Source organism: Haematobia irritans, chromosome 2 (genome assembly GCF_050003625.1).
Source record: "Haematobia irritans isolate KBUSLIRL chromosome 2, ASM5000362v1, whole genome shotgun sequence".
NCBI lineage: Eukaryota > Metazoa > Arthropoda > Insecta > Diptera > Muscidae > Haematobia > Haematobia irritans.
Window position 1 is genome coordinate 230104049 of NC_134398.1, and position 21036 is coordinate 230125084.

At 37.2% G+C, this 21036-nt stretch overlaps 2 protein-coding genes across 2 annotated transcripts; one reads left to right on the plus strand and one right to left on the minus strand.

The window, feature by feature from the left end:
• The first annotated feature begins 378 nt into the window (after window positions 1–378).
• LOC142227331 (uncharacterized) lies at window positions 379–9124 on the plus strand. Its single transcript, XM_075297804.1, has 8 exons — window positions 379–1239; window positions 1302–1606; window positions 3399–4859; window positions 4919–5059; window positions 5125–5264; window positions 5336–5475; window positions 5982–6272; window positions 6343–9124. The coding sequence occupies exons 1-8, from the start codon at window positions 948–950 to the stop codon at window positions 7875–7877; spliced, it is 4305 nt and encodes a 1434-aa protein (XP_075153919.1). The 5' UTR covers window positions 379–947; the 3' UTR covers window positions 7878–9124.
• Window positions 9125–12047: 2923 nt separating this feature from the next.
• Window positions 12048–15901, minus strand: ScpX (Sterol carrier protein X-related thiolase). Its single transcript, XM_075297808.1, has 4 exons — window positions 15690–15901; window positions 15003–15326; window positions 13527–13717; window positions 12048–13298 (listed from the first exon to the last, which is right to left on the minus strand). The coding sequence occupies exons 1-4, from the start codon at window positions 15732–15734 to the stop codon at window positions 12230–12232; spliced, it is 1629 nt and encodes a 542-aa protein (XP_075153923.1). The 5' UTR covers window positions 15735–15901; the 3' UTR covers window positions 12048–12229.
• Window positions 15902–21036: the final 5135 nt, after the last annotated feature.

Below are 21036 nucleotides of genomic sequence, written 5' to 3' on the forward strand. Positions count from 1 at the left end.
CTGCGATGACTAAATAATCGGTAAATGTGTTATCGATCCCATAAACATGCAGCAGTTTCGATTATGCCTTCGGACTTAAATTATAATGTGCACAATATATGGGATACGTTCGACACGAGCACTGTCGTCCGGAATAACTGATAACCTGTAAAGCGTATAGTGTGAACGGTGCAATAAGTTAGCATTGCATTAAATGCATATTGGCAACACTCGTTATGGAAAAATCATAGACTCTATATTGCTACTGCTATATTTTCTACTGTCTATGGGAAAAATAAAAATTGATTTTAATCAAACGAATACACATATCGATATTTTGTTCTACGCAATTCCATATACATGTTATCGATTTCCGATAACATCAAGCATAATCATTTATCCCCGTTTTGTCACCACCAGTTTATAAAAAAATGGCCGAAGATTTTTGTTCTCACGACAGTCGGAATTATTTGCATTAAAATTAGTTAATTCCGAGCACAGTTTTGCCAAATTTTATGTGAATGTATTAATTTGAGATTATATTGAAATAAATTTATATCGTATTTGCCCTGATATGTGTGCACAAACTTGATAGAAAACATAAGGATCAATGTGACGCAGAAGAAAAGAATGTATGGTGCTTGCACAAAGGGAAAAATGTGAAAAATGGAAAATATTTAAGCAAGTCCAAACATTTATAAGATACACAGAAACAACAATTCCAAAGTGAAAGGTGAATGAATATAATTCGCGTATAAATTGCGCGCTATAGGTAAAAACAGAGGAAAACGACGGAAGCAGAGACGGCCAAAATAAAATCGATCGATTTATTCTTTGTATAATAACCCAGCCAACCAACTTACCAACTATAGCCAGAACCAGGCAAAATTAGAGGTTGGGTTGTGTGTGTGTTGACTGTTTTTTACTACGTGCTGAAATCGTCGTAGGGAAGAAAGAAGTGGCGCGTAATGTCGAATATCGTGAAAATATCTTCATCGTCACAACAGCAGATACTACAAAAAACAGAAACGACAATACCAATAAATGCAGTAACAATGAATACAAAAATAAATAATGAAAATCTAGCCGGTGGTGGTACTAATGTACAAGGTCAGTCAGAAATAGGCGATAGACAACAAATCACTGAGGTCCTGACGGATAAGTCTAAAGTTTCAAATACAAGCCTGGCAGCCACAACAATTTCACAAAGTCCAATGAAGATTACCAACCCATCCTCAAAGGACTATAGTGGCGATAAAGGTATGTTTTTTTTAATGCAAAAGCGAGATCCAGAAATGTTTTCAAATATAAATCTTTTACAGATAAATCTCACAAAAAGAAAAAGAAGGAAAAAGATCGCGATAGAGATCGTGAACGCGAAAAAGATCGCGAGAAAGATCGAGATGGTTATAAAAAATCGAGAGACAAAGATAAAGGTGGTGACAGGGAAAAATATTACAGTTCTCACAGTAAAGATAAATCGTCTAAAAGCTCATCTGATCGAAGTTCCAAATCAAAAACTCAATCATCAGTTGACCACCATCAAAGTAGTGGAAAACATAAAATAAAAACTAACACCAGCAGCTCATCTTCTACAAACAAGGATTATACATCTGAGAAGGAAAAGGTATTACTATTATGCTCTAAATGTAAATATTGAAGCTTTTTTATAACGACGAGATTTACAAATCTATGTATTTCATTGATAAAAAATTTTTAATTCGGATTTCTAATTGAATTTATAAATTTGATGAAACAAAAAAGCCTATAGGATTATAAAGATTTGGAGAAATTGTTCACAAAATTGTTATTTAACCGCGTTGTTTAGGTTAAAGTGACAGCCCGATTTAGTTTCAGTCTCACTTACCCGTGCTGCAGGTGCTGTTCCCAATACTCTAGATTTTGCACCGACGCTAATAGTGGGATTTCAAACGATTTCAAATATCCGCTTAATCTAAGATTTGAATCGTAGGTCTTTATTTTTGGTCTCCTTTCTGCTCCCTATGATGGTGATTTTTTAATTTCTACAGAATTTTTGGCTTTCGATACACAAACAATGGTGCTCTGCCAAAACTAAAACTTTTGTGAAGTTGGAGTTCTGTTATAGCAGCTCGGAGAAGCTGTACTTATGTCTGTTAATATCACTCCTACTTCAATGCACCCGATCTCCGCGGGCGTTTTTTTAATCACTGCTGACTTTAATTTGTCCGGTGATTAAATGAACAGCTAATGCCAATTGATGAAAGGGAATAGTTTTTGGTTGAATTTCACCACTATTCTTGATTTGTGATGCAGCCAATTGCAATTTGTGATGCAGCCAAGATCTCTTCCAAAAGCAGGCAATCATACTTGATAAATTTCTTCACCCAAAATGACCCATGAACCAATGGTTAATAGCTATGGATTAAAAAAAACGTTGTGGTGATATTTTTATCAAACGTCTTTTTAACTCACTTGTAGGACCCATAGTGGATTATCGATATATAGCATGGAATCGTTAATGTGGAATTTATATCTATAGACATTGGGAGCAAATTGGAAATTCTTCCAATTTTCACTTTTACTTTTAATTTACATTAAAAATTCTTATCTAAAGAACTTAATATTCAATTCACAAAAACTTTTTTTGTGGTGATATATAAAAATCATTTGACGCAACTTTTGTAAACAAAAAATAATATTCTGAATTTCATCGCGTATAAAAAACAGTAATGACAAATAAAATAATCGAAATTACCAAAAAATGCTTGAAAAGAGTTACAAATCGTTTTCACTTTTTTTTTTTTCAAATGGAATCCGAAATAATGAAACATCTGAAGAACTAATACGAAATCAATGCAGCGAATGCTTAAAATAAGACTTTCGCTCTATGACAAGCCCATGAAAAACAATTAGCTTCTAATCCGATTTTGTACCACATTCGGATCCTAAAAGAACATTTTCAATGCTTTCTAGTTACACTTTTTTGCTGGGAATGTAGAGGATATTAATGTTGAGGCTCCGTATATATAGAATTCGTGTAATACTCCACTCCATACTTCAGACTTTCTTATTTCCAGAGTAGCCATAAACAATCAATTTGGTCCTTCATTTGAACGTAAAATTGATTTCAGTGTCACATCTTTAATATCAGAGCATTTTGGAATTTTTCTTCATTGACTTTAAACCACGTTCATATTTCTGGAACGTAGCCGTGATGTGTGTGGTATTAAACACGATACAATTTACGATACCAGCCGCAATATTTTTGGGCATATCTTTGCATGATAAAACAAAAGCATACAATTTTCTTGATTGTAAGAAAGCATATTGTTTTAGATGTTCAAGACTAGTTTACTCTTCGTCGCACATATGCCTTTGGCAATAAATATGCATAGTAGTTTAGTAGCTAGATATATATGAATAAATATGTTTTTCAGACTGTGTCTTCGACTTCGTCATCAGAAGCGAGTAGCAGACGAAGGAGCTCCGAGAGCAGCAGATGCAGCCAAAGTAGTGGTATCAAAATAAACTGCCTCAACATAATACATGATTCTGACATAGAACGACGTAAAACAACGGATGGAGAGCCTAATGCAATCGTTGAAGTGGATACCGTTGTTTCAAAATTGGATATTAAAGATGAAAATATCATTAAAGACGATAATGTCGGGCACAAGGAAGCCGATGTTATACAAGAAATTTCCAAAACAAATGATGGGATACTGAATCCTGTGTCACAAAAAGAAGACTCTACACTAGCCTTACAGGTAGATCCAATAGTTGAAAAGGTGGACAATAATACAGCGAAAGAGCATCTTGATGAAGGCAATGAAGATTCCAAATTGTATGTTGGAAAAATAATTAAAGAAGAACGGGGACAATCTGTAGATGTTAAACCACCAATTGTGATTAAAACGCCCACAGAAGTTTCACGGCAACTTGACTTTGATAATGTTGACATTAAATCCGAAGAAAAAATTTCAGTTGCTAATGCGGCAGTAACAATTCAAAAGAAACAAGAAAACTGTGGCGGGTTAACTACATCCCAAAGTAAATATGAACAGATTGCGAACAAACAAGAGAAATATCCAAGAACGCCTATAAAAGTGGAGCCTTCATCTCAAACACCAATAAAACTGGAAAATCTTATGATGCCCTCACCATCGGTAAAATCTTCATCTTTGTTATCATCGCACAATAGCAATCAGAATCATTCCACTGCTTCTGGAGTTAACATTAGTAACTCTGTACCAGTGACCCCTACCTCTTCATCTTCTTCCTCATCATCGAAAACTGCTACTTCGTCAAGGCGATCGTCGTCGGGCGGTAGTTCTCACACACACCATCATCATAATCACAAAACTTCTTCATCGTCCTCAAAACACACATCATCTTCAACCAACAATTCGTCGTCTTCGTCATCACGGAGTAGCCGCGACCGTGAATGCTCGCGTTGTTATAAACGTTCAAAGATTCGACGTAGTAGCGTCGGAACCCAATACGTAGCCCCTGCGCCCGAACCGAATATAAATCGTACCAGCCGTAACAACACCCGAGTTCCGCCGGGTCTAGAACATTTAAAATATGGACAATATTTCGAAGTGGAAGTCTATCCAAATGGTGGAGCTTCTGTAGTTCACTTGTACCAGGATGAAATAAATGACCTTCCACCCCAAGAAATGGAAGAGTTGGTGAAGGAGTTCTTTGATGTTTGTTTTGCAGAGGATGAAGACGGTTATGCCCACCATGTCATGGGGATAGTTCATGATTCGGCGAGATATTTACCAGATCTTCTGCAGCATATGGCAGAAAATTATTCAACGCTTACAGTCAAGGCTGGGGTTTTGGGTAGAAACTCTGATATTGAGACGTGTACAATGGCTCAATATTATGAACAGGTAAACACTAAAGTTAACCCTAGTAAGAGAAATATAAATGTTTCGTTCTCATTTCACAGGTTGTTCGCAATTACTCGCAAGGTACATTTCGTTACGGTCCTCTACATCAGATCAGTTTAGTGGGTAAGGTCCACGAAGAAGTTGGTGGATATTTTCCCGATTTGCTTGGGAGAATAGAAGAGAATCCCTTCTTGAAGAAAGTAAGTTTGAGTTAGATATCTTCAATGATCAGATTTTATCTTTCAACTCATTACCCGGTTTCTAGACAATGCCATGGGGTCCGTATTCAATACTACAAACAGATCCCCGATTATCCAATGATGGTCCAATATTGTGGATTCGCTCTGGTGAACAATTGGTGCCTACTGCCGAGCTAAATAGTAAAACACCTTTAAAACGTCAGAGGTAGGATGATCTGCATAAAATGATCTTATTAAATGAATAAATGACAACCTTAAAATCTATATTTTTGACAGGACACGTATCAATGAATTACGTAATTTGCAATATTTGCCACGGCTATCTGAGGCTCGTGAAACTATGATTGAGGATCGTACTAAGGCACATGCAGATCACGTGGGTCACGGATATGAGCGTATAACAACGGCAGCTGTGGGTAAGTTTATAAGCAATTAGTCCATAATCGGAGTTATCCAGCTCATAAAATAAATAGAACCGAAAATTCAATAAGAACTGACAGCTAAAATTAAGTAAAATTAAGGGCACTAATTTTCGGGTACCACAATTTTGTGCTGCGGAATCAAAGAAAACCAACTATCTTCTATTCTGCAATTTTTCGTGTGTATTGAAACAAAAGAAAACAAAAACAAAGTTTAACCACAAGTTTGGCAAAACTAGAATTACAAAATAAAACGAACGTTAATTGTGCAAAATTGTAGAACTATTTGAGGATTCATGTTAGTCGGATATCGAATCAAAGCCAATAATTTTTTTATTGTATTTCGAAATATCTTGTTGCAAGTGAAAGAAAACAAAGAACACCCTGTCGGTTTTATATTTCTAAATTTTTGGATTTTATTTGAGAACCCCTGTGATTTCAGCTCAGAGAATTCAGCTGAAAATCGCTAACGAAATCTTTTCGCTTTTTTTACTGTTTCTTAGGTATCCTCAAGGCAGTACATGGTGGTGAATCGTATACACAAAATCGCATTACCAAAGATGTGGTGGCCTTTGCAGCTCAAGACTTCAATCAATTGGTAGGAACATTGCAACTGGATTTGCATGAACCTCCTATCTCACAATGTGTACAATGGATTGAAGATGCCAAACTAAATCAGTTGCGCAGAGATGGTATACGTTATGCTCGCATTAAGTTGTGCGACAATGACATATACTTCTTGCCACGTAATATTATACATCAATTCCGGACAGTGACTGCAGTAACCAGTGTTGGTAAATAGAATTTTTAGTTTTAATAGTAATAATGATCACTAAGTATTTTGTTTTTATTTTTCTTGAATAGCATGGCACTTGCGTTTACGTCAGTATTATCCTGGTCAAGAGGTTATAAATGAAAAGAACAATCCCGTATTGGCTGAGCCACCACAATATAAAGAGAAACAAACCATATTACCAAATCCAATTTCTCATGATGAAACAAAGAAAACTCCTTGCAAACGGAATCACGAGGGCAAGGCTAAAAAATCCGAGGCCAAGAAACTTATTGATACGGAAAGTCGAAGTAGACTGTCCAGTGAAAGTGGTACTGATGATTCAACATCGGCTCCTAAAGATGATCCAGAAACGCCATCAAAGAAAAAAGCGGCTAAAGATGAACCAAAAATTGACATGCGCAAACTGGTAATTGAGCACAATATGATCAATAAAGTGGTGGCCAACATAGCTTCACCTAGTAAAGTGGAGAAAGTTAAGAAACCAAAATCTGAAGGTGATGCGGACTCCTCACACAAAGAAAAGAAAGAAAAAAGGAAACATAAAGATGAAATAAAGTCTTCAAAAAGTTCTTCTCAGACACCTAAAAAGGTTAAAATATCAGCGGATGTTACAGCATCAACGACTGTATCGGTGGATACAGCGACGACGGCCGGACCATCAGGGGCAATAGCCGTGGCAGCGTCCACAACAAGTGCAGCAGCAAATACAAGTCATTTATCCAACACTAAAATAAAGTTACCAGAACCAACAGTGCCTGTATTACCTATGCCTTTAGTACCTCCCACACCGTTTACACACAGAGAAGCCTATGTAAATAGCCTCAATCAAAAAGAGCCTGAAATTAAAATTCAAGTACAAATAGTTTCCGATGAACCGCCGCCGCCTCCTCCTCCTCCAATATCATCATTGCAAGCAATTGCTTCAGTTGGTAATGTCAATATTATGCCGCCAACATTACAGAATGCAATTATATCAACAACCGCTAACCAAGTGACTACAATATCGTCCCCTCCGTCGCCGACACCTGCTCCACCAAACAATGAAATTATTCATGTTGAAGAAGCTCTAATACCACCAGCCACCGCCATTGTTGAGGATGTTTTGCTATCATCCTCACAGCCACAACTGTTTGTGGACCATGAGGAAGAAGTTGTCATATCAGAGGAAATAGTAACAAGTGCAGAAACGGCTTTAACACAGGATTCATCAGCGACAGCACCAGCGGTGCTAGATAACACCTTAGCAAATAAATCCTATATACCACCTTTACCTCCATTGCCACCTTTGCCGCCAACACCACCGACAAACGCACCACAACCCCCTCCACCCCCGCCACCACCTTCCGTAGTGAACATAGGTGCTTCTAAATCCATCAAGATTACCAAAGTATCCTCGGCTACCACACCCACAAAATCTCATAAAAATGCCACAAAAGTATATGGCATCCCAAAGCAGCAGCATAGTAAACCATCCACGGATCTCTTAAGCTCCATTATGGCCAGCATGGATAGTAGTAATATGAGTACGACACACACGGGAAACTCAACAAATAACAGTACTTCATCATCGTCGTATACCACCCCATCATCCTCTATGCACTGAGGCTCGTTCCATCGTAAATTAATGGAGCAGAAGAATCGCTGGAGGACAAATTGTAAATATTTGTATGAAAATCTTTAAATTACGCATTAAAAATGCTCCACAAAAGTAACAATCGAAGGGCAGTTAGCAAGAAAACTGCCAGCGTTTAAACACACACACACTAACACAACACACAATATTGAGAATCTTTGTGCGAAAAAGATTCATTTACCCCCTCTTTGATCTACATGCACTGTAGTACCCCCACTGTTTATGATTGTGTATATATACATAAAATATATATTTTAGATTTAAATATTTGTATTTATCATCATTGATAATCCCTACATACACACATATATATGTACTACAATAAGGACATTTTCTTATTTATTTTAATTGATGGCAAGTGGCGATGTGGGAGCCATCGGACTCCCACTTATATATAATTTTTTAAATTTATTTTTAACTCGTTTCCTTTTACATTACAATTATATGTCTATTTTCTATTTGACTACATCAATTGCAATTGTATAAATTTAGGCTTCCTTAATTTTATAAACCAGTTCCTCACTGCAAATTCCCTCTATACAACACACCCACCATTACGAACACAACTTGCAGATGAAAAGTACATTGACACATTGAAACACTTAAATACTTAGTAAATCTTAGTAGATTTATTGAAAATTGTTGTTATTATTTTAATTATTGCTATTGTAAAACAACAGTATGTTAAACTCAATTCAATGAGACGGTAGTCGGTAGATAATGGGCGTCTATATGCGTAGAGTATGGTCCAACACCCCTAGGTTAAAGGTTAGAGTGACAGCCCGCTTGAGATTCAGGCTCACTTAGACTATTCAACAAACCCTAGGGGTTTATTGAATCAATCTGTCGGTATTTCATATTCATTCTCCTCATAGACGCACTTTGCACTTTAGGACAAAATGAAGAAACAGAATCAAATTTTTACCATTTACTGAAGTTAATTAAAACAAAACCAAGTAAATACGCTACTCTCTATGTATGTAATTAATACATATTAATTTAATTGATTTAGAAATAGAGGGACAACAAATAAACAATCAAATAAATGCACACATAAACACGCCCACTCTCACATAATATATCACTTATCCAGAGTGAAAAGGAAATTGAAAAGAATAAATGGCATAGCGTATAAATGAAAAAAAAAAAAAAATACACAACAAATATTTAAATAGATTAAGATCATAACATAAATAAATAACCATAAAGTAGTTGTATTCAACAGAGTTTTATTTGCAAACAATTACAACCGATTTAAACGAAAATTTTAATTTCTATAATGTTTAATAATATAAACAAATTCGGTCGAACATGGTTACTACGAACTCATTGATATCGTGATTGCTTGTTCGATATATGCATGACTCATTATAAACGTGGTAAAGAACATAAACATGTATATATCCGAAGCTAAGCTGCTTAACTATGAAATGTTGATATTGTTGGTCGACTGTGCTAAATGCTCATTTCAGTATAGTCATCAGTTCTATGTCCAACAATGTCCATCTGTTTGGTATTAACATCACTGTGGTACTATGATACAATGCTGATGGCATATATGAATTTTTCCAAACCAGCTGAATAAGTCCAACCGCCAAGAGCGCTTATTTCACTGAATCCCTACCACATGAACGGCAGAAGTACACAGACAGTTAAATGTCAGAGTCGGTGGCGAAATAATTCCAACTATAAAGTATCCCAGCAAAAAAAGCGTCGCAAAAAAGGACTGAAAATCTTCTTTTTGGATCCGAAAGTGGTGCAAAATTGGCGCAGAAGCGATGACTTTAACATGGGCTTGTCATAGGACGGATGTCCACCATTTCAACACCGAATATGCATCGATTCCTTAGTTGTGATCCGAATTCAGTGTTTTGGATGTGATTTGAAAAATTTTGTGATATTTTGATAAATCAATACTTTTTAAACTTTTTTATGATTTTTAATGCATTCTAACGCTTGTCTGAAATGCTTGACCTCAAATATTTTCAAAAATGAACAATTTTTCTAGAATGGATTTAGAATTTTTTCGACAAAATCTAAATAATTTGCACCATTTTATTAATCCTTGCTATGTTTGTAACCAAAAAAGTTAAAATTACTTTTTAAAAATATGAAAAAATCGAGTTATAAAAAATTGAATTAAAATAACTTCCTGAGTAGTTCAAATAAAGAACATCTGTGGGAGAAAATTTTTGGAAGTGCATTTAAAGTTGTGCCTTTAGAAGAACTTCCAAATTTTTTTGCTGTGTATCCCAAGATTCTCGGGGTCACAATCGACTTACTTTTCATGTCGTCCGCCCTGCCATTGCAATTTGTGATAAGCTCCGCGGTAGAAACTAGGTTTTCAAACAAGCGACACGCAGTGGAACAACATATAGATCTGCCAAATTACCATCTTGAGGATAAGAACCACCACCCAGGAATGTAAGGGTTGAACTTCAACTTCCAAAGTGCGAGATCCAGCGTTACAAAAGAGAACCTCTAGATCAGTCTGCATACCAGGCAGGCCTGAAGAGGATTTATGAGGATACTGAAGCTGAAGCGGTGAGAAGCTACAAGGATAGACCTGTTCTCGCAGGTTTACCATCGCCCAAAGCACCGGAGGAAAGAGACCTACCGCGACAGACCAGCGAAGAACTGCCCAACGATTCGTTTTGAATGTGATGGTTCTGCAATGCTTGACACTGTAATCGCTTTAACATACAGTGTATCTGTTCTATTCATTAATCGAAATATTCGAAGTATTCGTGGAGTGTATTGCCTTCACTAGAACATCGATTACTTCGAATAGGCTTGTGCAAGCCTTTGATCCCTACCTATCAGTGATTGATAGCAGCGGAGCTGGCATGTGTCCCTTTTGTCACCTTATCGATTGCCAGCTAAACCTATCACCAACAGACCCCTCTGGAGACTTTTTATTATTGTCGCAGAGTTCCTTCATCTGCACAGAAAAAAATGTCACAAAAATATTTCCAATTAAAAAGTTAATTGAAGTTGAAAATTGTTTCAATTAATAAATTAATTGATAGAATTGACTTTTTAATCATGATAGAAACATTAAGTTAATTAAGTCAATGATAGAAAAATTTAAAATTTTTAATTAAAAAATTAATTGATACAATTAACTTTTTAATAAATTCGGATGACTAATTCAGTTAAAAAAAGTGATGAAACTTTTTTTTTTGTAATTTTTAATTAAAAATGTATTTCATTCAATCAATTGTTAATCTAAATAAAAACTCTAAATCAATTCAGAAAGTAATTTAAAATAGTTACCTTTTTTAATTAATAAATTAATATAGTTTTACAGTCAACATCAATTAAATTTTTAATTGAATCAATTAAAAATTTAATTGAAATTTGCTAATGAAATCAATTAATTTTTTAATCAAGAATTTTTTCTATGCCCAATTAAAACTGTGATTGATACTATCATTTTTGTGATTGAAGACATTTCAATTAAAAAATTGATTGGATCAATTAATTTCGTGATTGAATCAGAAAAAAAAATTTTTGTGTGTGGATACAAGCTGGTGTAGGTTAGTTTAGGTATAGTGGCAGCCCGATATTTTAGGCTCACTTAGACTTTAAGTCTATTGTGATACCACAATGGTAACCTTTTCTCATTGCTGAGGGTTTTCTCATGGCTGAGGGCTGCTGATTCTATGTTAAGCTCGGCGTTCCACATTGCAGTGAAACCACTTAGGTAAGCTTTAAAACAATCAGAAATGCCACCAGCATTACTGATATGGGATAATCCACCGCTGAAAAAACTTTTGTGTTTGGTTGAAACAGGGTTTGAACCCACGACCCTGTGTGTGCAAGATGGACATGCTAATCATTGAACCACGGTGGGAGTTTTATCAAAACCTGAACAGGAATGTCTCATATTAGGAGCTATAGTTGATTCTGAACCTACAGAGTTAGTATGCTACTAATATTGAGTCCATTATTAAAAAAAGAGGAAATCGTGGTGGTAATAAATCCAAATTTCTGAAAATAGGGCAATAGATTTATGTAATAGCGACGATCGAAGTATTGTACGTACAACTTTGTCTTCACGCTTTACAATTTTTTCTTATATTCGCTCTTTTTTGACAGACAACTACTTTTTATATTTCTTTTAGTAAAAAACAAGTATTTTCTCACATATACACAAAAGTTTTATTTATTATTTAAAACTTTATACAAAAATTAACTTATTTTCTAAGTTTGCTTTCACCTCATCCTCATGCATGCAATCACATTAATTATACAGAATTTATAGATACAAAACCAACGTAAAAAAAAAAAACAAAAAATAATTTTACATTAATAACAATTTACAATTTGGCTCGCAAAGCATCAATACGGCCTTGGGCGGAACGTTGCAAGTCCATTAATTTCATAGCCAAGCCCATGTTGCCTTGAATCTTAACTTTGCCTTGGAAAAAGGCTTTTTGTGGAGGCAATTTACCGGTCATCAATTCGGTGACATCTTCATCGGAAATAATAAATGTAACATCACATTTTTCCTTGCCATTGTAGGTGATTTTTCCTTTGCCCTCCTTGGCATTAATAGTCCAGAAACCAGTTTGACCGCCAGGTCCATTTGTTACCTTGAAACCGTAAATAGCGCGAACTTTTTCAATGAGATTATCTTCATCTTCCTGCATGGCTTGTTCCAGTAATTTTAAAAGTGGGGTCACTTTGAAGCCTTCACCATTTGGATGAGTAGCTGATGTTAAATTATATTTCACTCCAGCAGCTGTTGGGAATCCCAATCGGTATAGGGTAACAACAACGGCGCCTCCCAAGCCCAAATTATGTTGCAAAGCCAATTTGACATCTTTTACTTGACGTTTTTCGGCCAAACCACGCAATTGCCAGCACAATTCGGCGCATTGAGCCAAACCAGTAGCACCCAAAGGATGGCCCTTAGAAATGAGACCACCACTGGGGTTGACGACATATTTGCCACCATAGGTATTATCTCCACGATCAATCAATTCCCCAGCACCACCTTCGGGACAGAGACCCAAAGCTTCATAGGTAATCAATTCGTTGGCAGAGAAGCAATCGTGCAATTCAACCACTTGGACATCGGTGGGTTTGTAGCCAGATTTGCCGAAAAGGCGAGTAGCAGCCATTTTGGTCATATCGTATCCGGCAATTTTCATAAGGGATTTGCCGGTGAATGTGCTCTCAGGATCTGAGGCCATTTCCATACCAACAATCTCAACAGCCTGAGATTCTAAGCCAAAACGATGTACAAAAGCTTCAGAAGCTAAAATGGCTGCTCCAGCACCATCAGAAGTGGGACAACACTGCAATTTGGTCAGAACACCCTCAACAACAGTGGGAGATTTCATAATTTGTTCAAGAGTGTATTCATCACGGAATTGGGAATAGCTAGAAAGGATGAGGACAACATTGAAATTCACATAAATTGATAAAGTTGGGATTCTAATAATTTTTGTTCTTGAGTGGTGGAGTAGTGCTTGTTGCTTTTTTATTTTATAGTAAGTATTTCGGTTTGATAAGATAACCAAACAAAATTTAGCACAATAATAGATTGGACTTTAAAACTAGCTAATGATTTGGTTTGGATTTTGTATCTTTTGATAATGCTCTACTTACGGATTATTTACAGAGTGTTTGTGATTTTTCCAAGCAATTTTGCCAAAATGTTCAGGTTTTGTACCATACTTCTTCATATGTTCTTTGCCAGCATTGCCAAAGATTTGAGCAGCCATAGGTCCAGGTCCAATTTCGGCCATTTCACTCATTTCTGTAATATGACGTTCCATGGGATTAGCCCGGTCGAAATACTAAAAATTAGAAAAAAACATTACCATAAAATTTTTTTCAACACTGTAAGAAATATGTGTTATACATATATGCAACATTTTATCAACAAATACGCAAACACAATGTGTGTTAGTAAATGCGTATAAACTTTGAATAAAATAAACGCGCGTATAACCCCATCTGTATAAATATCAGATAACGTTAACACAATGTCTATACTAGTAATGCTATAGATGCCCTAAATATGTTTTGAATAAAAACAAAGACTGCTACAATACAAGAAAATTAATGGAAATCAATGGTATCTGCATTTTGTTTTGTCGAATGTGAGAATTTTTGTCATTGCAATTTTTTTTAAGAAAATTAGATCACAATGTGATGTGACCTCACCTCACTACTATGGACCACAGTCGGTTTGACAACTCTTGGAGAAAGTTGTAAACAAATTGATTATAAGAGACGTTCACCACCACATTAGATTGAATAGTCGATGTGACCGTAATGTAAGGACTATACCTTACCTAACCTAAAGAGTATCACATATTACAGGTCTAGCTTTCTATTACGAATTTACAGAATCAATGAGTAAATAAAATAATCGGTTGTAACTATCGTTTAATCTAACAATCTATGGCGTGTAATTAGTCCAAATTAATTGGATTTGTTCAAACCCGAAATTTTTACTCCAGTAAAAGTTTAAGTATATCGATATGAAAATACAAATGAAATATTTCCAGGCCTAGCCCAAGTTGGTTATATCTTTTATAATTTAACCGAAATAGGAGTTGAAACCAGAATCCAAAGATCGACTTTTTGGAAGAGTAATTTATCAACTTTCAATAGCGTTAGGAAAAAATAGAATTTTAATTCCTGAATTTGTTGTTTTCTGAATTTCGAAAGTGATTTTATTTTATGTTATTTTACGTTGTTGTACCCAAAACTGACCTTTGCACATATGGATAGGCTTCACATTTCATTTCAATATTAATCCGATGTTTTAAATTTCTCAACATCTAAACCTATTTAGAATCATCAAAAAACCATGAAGCTTTTAGGAGATAACATTTATGATGGTTGCTCCTTCAATTCGTAGGGAATTTCTTTCTAATCTTGAATTACAAAGAATACAACTTCCAATAAGATTTTGCGAATAAAGCACTTGTGGATTGAAATTTGTGTAAAAGTCTGTGCTTTTAAGTTGTATAAATTAAATTATAAATTTATTCATTTGGTTTATTCCGAAAAACCATACACGATATATTGATTAAATATATCTGTATACACGTATACTCATACTAAACTTACCTTCGCAGACAAGGAACCACGTTCCATTTTTTCGAAACCAAAAGCCAAAACACAATCGGCATTTCCAGATTCAATGATTTGTTTGCCCAAATACAAAGCACTTGATCCAGTTGAACAATTGTTGTTGACGTTGAATACTGGTATGCCGGTCATACCGACCTCATACAAAGCACGTTGTCCAGAGGTGGAATCGCCATACACATAACCCACTGTAGCTTGTTGCACTTCATTGTAAGAAATTTTGGCATCAGCTAAAGCCTTTTTAATGGCTTCTTTAGCATAATCGGGATAGTCAACATCAGAGCGACGACCAGGTTTCTCGAACTGAAAGTAAGTAAACAGCAATCGATATCAATTTAAATTTAGAACATACTTGAACATTGATCAGCCTATAAAATATAAGAAAACAAGTTGATTTTTTTCTGATAATATTCATAAAATAGTAAGATTAAGAAATGTCCACAACTGCTGGAGTAAGATAATCTGACGCGTTATTAGAAACCTCAAACATGAAGCCATCTTTTAATAGATTCCCAACCAACAACAATGGACATTAAATCCATTTCCAGTTAATTCAGTACAAAGAATTTCGCAAGGAAGATCAAAGTTCATAAACGATATAATACTTGTCATAGAAAATATATGCAATTGTGGGGAGGGGGAGTTAGTTATTAACTTAATACTTACTTTGGTCATACCAACACCAACAACGTATACACGGGTTTTAACCATCTTGTATGTATTATTTAGGACAGATTGTGCGATGGAATGTAAATGGATTACACTTTTCGTTTCCTTGTTGAGTGTTGCAACTCTTATTCGCGAATGAACAAATATCGGTGACTACCGTCCTAAAAATTGTGGTGATATGGGAGGAGAGTTAATAACTGATAAGTTTCAAGATTTGTACAATAACAATTCCAAAGCCGACTAATGTTTATTTCGCCGTCGACGCGCCCCTATATGTTGCTGCTTTTGTTTTGGTTAGGGAGAAAAAAAAAACACAAGAGGACGAAAATTTCTCTTCTACAAAAACAACAAATGTCAACCGTATAGATGTCGCACAATGCCTGCAGCTTTGGTATTACCGATATTGCTCGCTCGATATACAGAAAGAGGCTGATAAAATCAGCTGCTTTTAAACAACCGCCAATTTATAGCAACAAATGAAATGGGAATCTTCGACAATATATGGTATAATTTTTAATCATGGTTTAAGAGGGTTATTATGCTATTTTATAACCCAATACTTATGAAGCATATAGAAATATATGAAGAATTTTCTTTTTTGCAAATAAGAAATATTCCACTAAAACAATTCCGTGAAAAGTTTCCCAACTGTGAAGAAAAAGTGTCTTGCAGAACAACCCCGCCGGGTATAATTCCCCACAAGTCTTGCATGTGAAAGCAAGAACATACCCGAATGAAAAATATTGTTACGTTTTTATATTTAGGCGTTTTTAATTACCCGACAATTAAAACACAGTTCTTTTAAATAACGACAATCTACAATTTATTTACTATAACTTCACACTTTACAATTCGTTCACACTGAAGTTATTCGTTTGACGCTTTAATTATCTGCCTGTTCATGAAACACAAAATCGACTCGACACGAATCGTTCGTCTAGATTGTAACTAAAATAACTTTTGATATATTTACTAGCAAATCCTGAAATTTGTCATGAACTCATTATTTATGATTTACTATCGAACAATGAAACAATTGGGATTCTACAGACTCTGATTTTCGAGATATCAATATGGGATTTTTGACGATTCGTTCGTCTCGAGGCAAACGAAAATTCCACGAACAGGCAGTAAGACTGACTCGTTAGCAGCATGCGAGCGCTTTTATATATGACGGTGTGGCAATACGAGAACATTCTGGTAGCACTACAATATTCTGGCAACGCCAGAACATTCTTAGACAATGCTAGAAGGATCTACGACCATTAAGTAATTCGTCTGGTGGCTGCCAAACACATACACACTCACATAGATATATGCTCGCATTACTACAACAACAATGACAATAGACAATGAGATAAAATGAGAATGCAGAATAACAAAGCAAAGGGGTTGCTATTCTATGAGAGAGTAAGAACTAACATTTCAGTAAGCAAACAAAAGAACATAAAAGAAGTTCAGGAAAATACTAGAAAATGAGTAGATGATTCCAACAAGTGATAGCGAAATTTTATCGTTACAATTTGAAATTTAAATAAGCTTAAATCTATAATTATCAAATTCGTAACACTGCCTCCCGCTTAAGCCTGTTCGTCCCGAACAGGCACAGAACCTGTTCCGTAAGGAGCCAATCGTTCCAGATGTACAACTTTCATCTTTGATCTAGGGCTGTCGTCCTTCTGAATCCGGTATACAACATCATTGATCTTCTTGATGACTTTGTACGGGCCTTCCCACTGTGTTTGCAGTTTAGGACACAATCCTTTCTTTCGTTGCGGGTTAAATAGCAGAACCAATTCTTCTTCTTGGAAGCCCTCAGTATTTACAGCACGATCGTATCTCGCCTTCATTCTGTTGCTGACCATTTTTATTTTGTTGCGCACTGATTCGTGAACTTCACCGAAAGTGTTTGGGATGTCGTTTCTGTTTTCTTCCATGGCGAGCTCATTAGGTTTAGCACCGAATATCAGATCACCAGGCAACTTCAACTCAGTTCCGAATAGAACATTGGCCGGTGTTCGAGAGGTGGAATCATGAATGGCAGATCTATACGACAGCAAAAACTTTGGTATATGCTCGTCCCAGTCCCTCTGGCCGTTGTCCACTACTTTTCGAAGATGTTCCTCCAGAGTGCGATTAAACCTTTCTACCATGCCATCGGATTGTGGATGTAATGGTGTAGTCCTCGTTTTCTTGATACCAAGGGATTCACACATCTCTTTGAATATGGCCGATTCAAAATTTCTTCCCTGGTCTGAGTGAATCTCGGACGGCACACCGTAGCGACATATCCAGTTTTTGTTGACAACATCCACAATCGTTTTTGCTTCTTGGTTTGGAATTGCATACACCTCCGGCCATTTGCTGAAGTAATCCATGACCACAAGGACATAACGGTTTCCAGAATCACTTACTGGGAAAGGGCCTGCCACGTCCATTGCTATTCTTTCAAACGGGGCTCCTGGTCTATATTCTTGCATAGGACCTCGACTTTTCCTTGTTGGACCTTTCGCCTTCATGCACTTCTCGCAATTGGCTACCCATTCAGCAATTGATTTCTGGCATCCAACCCAGTAGAATCGTTGCTTCACTTTCTCGGCGGTTTTGGTTATTCCCAGATGACCGCCACTGGGACCATTATGGAACTCCGCCAAAACGTCTCTTATTTTGGAATCTGGAACGATGATCAAATTTCGGCTGCTCTTGCCATCTTCGCTTTCCCATTTACGTTGCAGGGATCCATTGACTAGAATTAAACTATCCCATTGAGCCCAGTATGATTTCATAAGTGGACTTTCGGCTGCTATGTCTTTCTTACTGGGCTTCTTGTTCTCTTCCTTTGCCGAAATAATTTTGTTCAAAATGGGATCTTTACGCTGTTCTGTTGGCCAGTCCACTCCAGATTCGATGTGTAACAGCCGAATATCAACAATCTCCTCCTTATGTTCAGCTTTCGAGCAGTGCTTGCATTCTATACTGCAAGGTCGACGTGACAAAGCGTCAGCGTTACCGTGTTTTCCACCTTTTCTATGCTCGATACTGAAATCATAGCTTTGGAGCCTCTCGATCCAACGTGCCAGTTGAGCTTCCGGATTCTTGAATTGGAGCAACCATCGAAGAGCTGAGTGATCAGTCCTGAGCAAGAAGTGTTGTCCATACAAATATTTATGATAATGTTTTACACCCTCTATGACGGCTAGCAGCTCTCGTCGCGTTACACAGTAGTTCTTTTCGGGCTTGGACAACGTTCGGCTGAAATATCCGATGACCTTTTCCTTGCCGTCTATCTGTTGGGATAGCACACCTCCAATACCATGCGCGCTAGCATCTGTATCCAAAACAAATTTTTCGCCCGGAATAGGATACGCTAGAACAGGAGCTGAACATAAAAGTTCTTTTAAATGTTGGAATGAATCCTCCTGTTCGTCGCTCCACTGGAACTTCTGACCTTTTTGCGTCAATTTATGGAGACTAGCGGCGATGCTGGCGAAGTTTGGGACGAATCGTCGGTAATATGTACATAACCCAAGGAAACTTCTTAATTCGTGGAGATTTCGGGGTCGTGGCCAATCTCTGACAGCTTGGATTTTGTCTTCATCGGTGGATATGCCCTCTGCAGTCACATGATGACCCAGGTATTTAACTTCCCGCTGGAAAAGGGAGCATTTCTTGGCGTTAAGGCGTAGACCAGCGGCTGACAATTGCTGGATAACGTCTTTCAAGTTCTTAAGGTGCTCGTCAAATGTTTTGCCCATCACTATGATGTCGTCCAAGTATATCAAGCACGATTTCCAGTGCAACCCCTTCAGTACCCGCTCCATCAATCTTTCGAAGGTAGCCGGAGCGTTGCAGAGCCCGAACGGCATTACATTGAATTGCCAGAGACCGCCATTAACGCCAAAAGCCGTCTTTTCCTTGTCTTTCTCGGCGATCTCTACTTGCCAATATCCACTCTGCAAATCAAGCGTAGAAAACCATGTTGTTCCGGCTAGTGTGTCCAACGTGTCATCAATGCGTGGAAGCGGATAACTGTCCTTTTTGGTGACATCATTCAGTTTTCTGTAGTCCACGCAGAATCGGGTACTTCCATCTTTCTTTTTGACCAGCACAACTGGGGAACACCAAGGACTTGATGACGGCTCGATCACACCACTCTCCGCCATTTCCTTTATGAGCTTTTGAACTTCATCTCTTTTTGCCAGGGGAACACTTCGTGGTGCCTGTTTTATGGGCCTTTCTTCTGCGGTTTTAATTTCATGTTTCACTACAGATGTTCTTCCTTGATTTCCCTTTTCAGAAGCAAAAGCAGAGGCGTTTTTCCACAACAATTGCTTGGCTTTATTTCTCTCTGACGGCGATAGATGACGTGTCCAAGCCTCGACATACCCTTCTAGATGTTTTCTCACTGCTCCATGTGTCTTTGATGAGTTGCCTTCCAAATTGACTATTGCGGCGTACATTTGCCAATGTCAGAAAATTTTACAATTTGCTCGTGATTGTCAGACAAGTTCAAGACACGAACTGGTATTAGTCTCTCTTCGTTCGTTGTTACCAGGGCATTTGCTATCAAGATGTTGTTGCTTTTGTTTTCTGCTGGTTCAACAACCCACAATTGGCCGACTTCACAATCTCCATTCATAGAAACCCATATAATTGCTTCGGCATTCGGTGGTATAGACTCTGACTGGCTCGTTGTCAAACGTCTGACAGGTGTATTCCCGTCGTATCCCACGTTTACCGTTATTTCGGCATCGCACCATGTCATTACACGGCGCTTCATATCCAAATTGAGACCAAAAGCAATCATGAAATCCGCTCCAATTATAACTTCGTCTACTATATCGGCCACAATGAAATCATAAGTAACGGATTTGTTAGCAATAGTTAATTTTACGGTGACCTTTCCATATACGGTTGCGGGTTCCCCTGTAGCCGTGCGTAGCTTGACTCCAATCAGTGGTGTAACTTTTCCTTTTACTAAATCAGATCTAATGATAGACTTTGATGCACCAGTATCCAACGTCAAAGTACGCTTGTCGCCATTAATAACACCCGCAATAGTTAAATTGTTATTTTTCTGTTGAACTATTGCTATGGAGATGGTGGGGCCATCGTCTGTGGGAGCCAGCTCTTGCCCCGCTGAACTAGCTCGATTTAGTTTAAAGGTGACTCACTTGACTGTGGGGTCACCTTCTTATGGCTATTGTTTAATGGAGATGGTGATGTGGACCTTGACCGTTTGCGTCGTGCTTTGCATTCTCGAGCTAGATGTCCCGGCTTATCACAGTTATAGCATTTGATCCGGGATTTATTTGCTTCTTGCTTCATTTCTTGCATTGCCTGC